This window comes from Cephus cinctus, unplaced genomic scaffold, assembly GCF_000341935.2.
Source record: "Cephus cinctus unplaced genomic scaffold, Ccin1 Ccin1_scaffold0499, whole genome shotgun sequence".
NCBI classification, from domain to species: Eukaryota; Metazoa; Arthropoda; class Insecta; order Hymenoptera; family Cephidae; genus Cephus; species Cephus cinctus.
This window is the reverse complement of record NW_014333169.1, coordinates 45,401-46,638: the sequence shown is the minus strand read 5'-3', so window position 1 is coordinate 46,638 and position 1,238 is coordinate 45,401. Positions and strand designations below refer to the sequence as shown.

At 38.4% G+C, this 1,238-nt stretch overlaps 1 protein-coding gene across 1 annotated transcript in view; it reads right to left on the bottom strand.

Annotated features, from left to right (window-relative positions):
- Window positions 1-374: 374 nt before the first annotated feature.
- Window positions 375-1,238, bottom strand: part of LOC107268243 — a 36,039-nt gene continuing 35,175 nt past the window's right edge. Inside the window, exon 2 of the mRNA XM_025085549.1 lies at window positions 375-684. Within this exon, the coding sequence (XP_024941317.1) occupies window positions 398-684 (287 nt within the window). The 3' untranslated portion in view covers window positions 375-397. The remainder of the gene's footprint in view (window positions 685-1,238) is intronic.

The window sequence follows — 1,238 nt, the reverse complement described above, 5'->3', positions numbered from 1 at the left end:
GCTCGCCATTTCAATACGCCCTGATCTCGTACACTAATCGTATTGAACTTGGTGGCAATAGCTTCAGAACCTTCAATTCCTATAGTGAATGTATCAATAACTTTTCCTCATGTATAGCGGTTCATAAGATATTTCGTTCTAAACACAGGTATAAGGAGTTGACTCGAGTAAAGAGTCTCGGCGCGCTGCGCCCTGTACAGCCGGTTGCCTGTACTTGGCGCGAGACTCGACCGAGTCTCTTGATTGCTTCAGTACTTCCATTGTTTCGATACTGGTAATTAATAATTATACTTAAGAATTTTTATTTTGTATAAACGAGTTAATATACTTGATTCATTTCGACTTACAAATAATTAGCTATTTGGTTAATAAATAAGAGTTATATTTAAATGATCGTTTAATTACCGGAAAATAGGTTGATTCTAGTCCTGCCTCTTTCGGTATCCTCAAATCCTTGTAGATCGTCCTCGTAATCATCATAATCCTCTTTACGATCACGTCTTTCTTCATGATCTTGAAGTAAGTCTGAGTTGAATTTCATCTGGGAGGCTGAACGCACTCTAGCTTGATGGTTAAGACTGAAGAAAACAGAAGGTGGCGGTGGAGTGGATAATTGTGCGCCTTGAAGACGTTTCTGTAGATATCTAGCGAGAAGAACCTGAACCGCATCCGCGTCTCTTGCACCTGGATGACAGGAGAGACGTATTCGTCATTAGCTAATTGACAATATTTTCTATGGGATAATATTTCTTTAATATCTGCATCTTTCCGTTTTGATAATTGCTTGAAATGAATACGTACGGCCAAATGTGAAAACATTGTCATTCGTTAACGCATGAATATTCCGTCTGTCTTTCATTTCTGGGCTCCCTATTTGCTGTACAGCTATGTAGCATAGTTTTGCAGTCAATGTGACAGAGCAGCGAACCACACATGGCAATGCGTAAAAGTTTACAACTGTTTCTCATATTTACCTAATTGTACAGTAATTATATAATTCTTCACATTGTAATATTTTCGATAATGCAATTTCGTATGCTACTTATGAGTGTATGAAATGGGATGTATGTTAATGCTTGGGGCTAGCAATTATAAAAACTTAGGCGACACAGGATTGTATGATAACATAAAACGAAATAAATTTTGTAACGTATTTCCTTAACTTGACCCGACACCGATAGCAAGACATACGGGAACGACTATCTTCGAAAACCAACCTACGTTACCTTCGGCCGTCC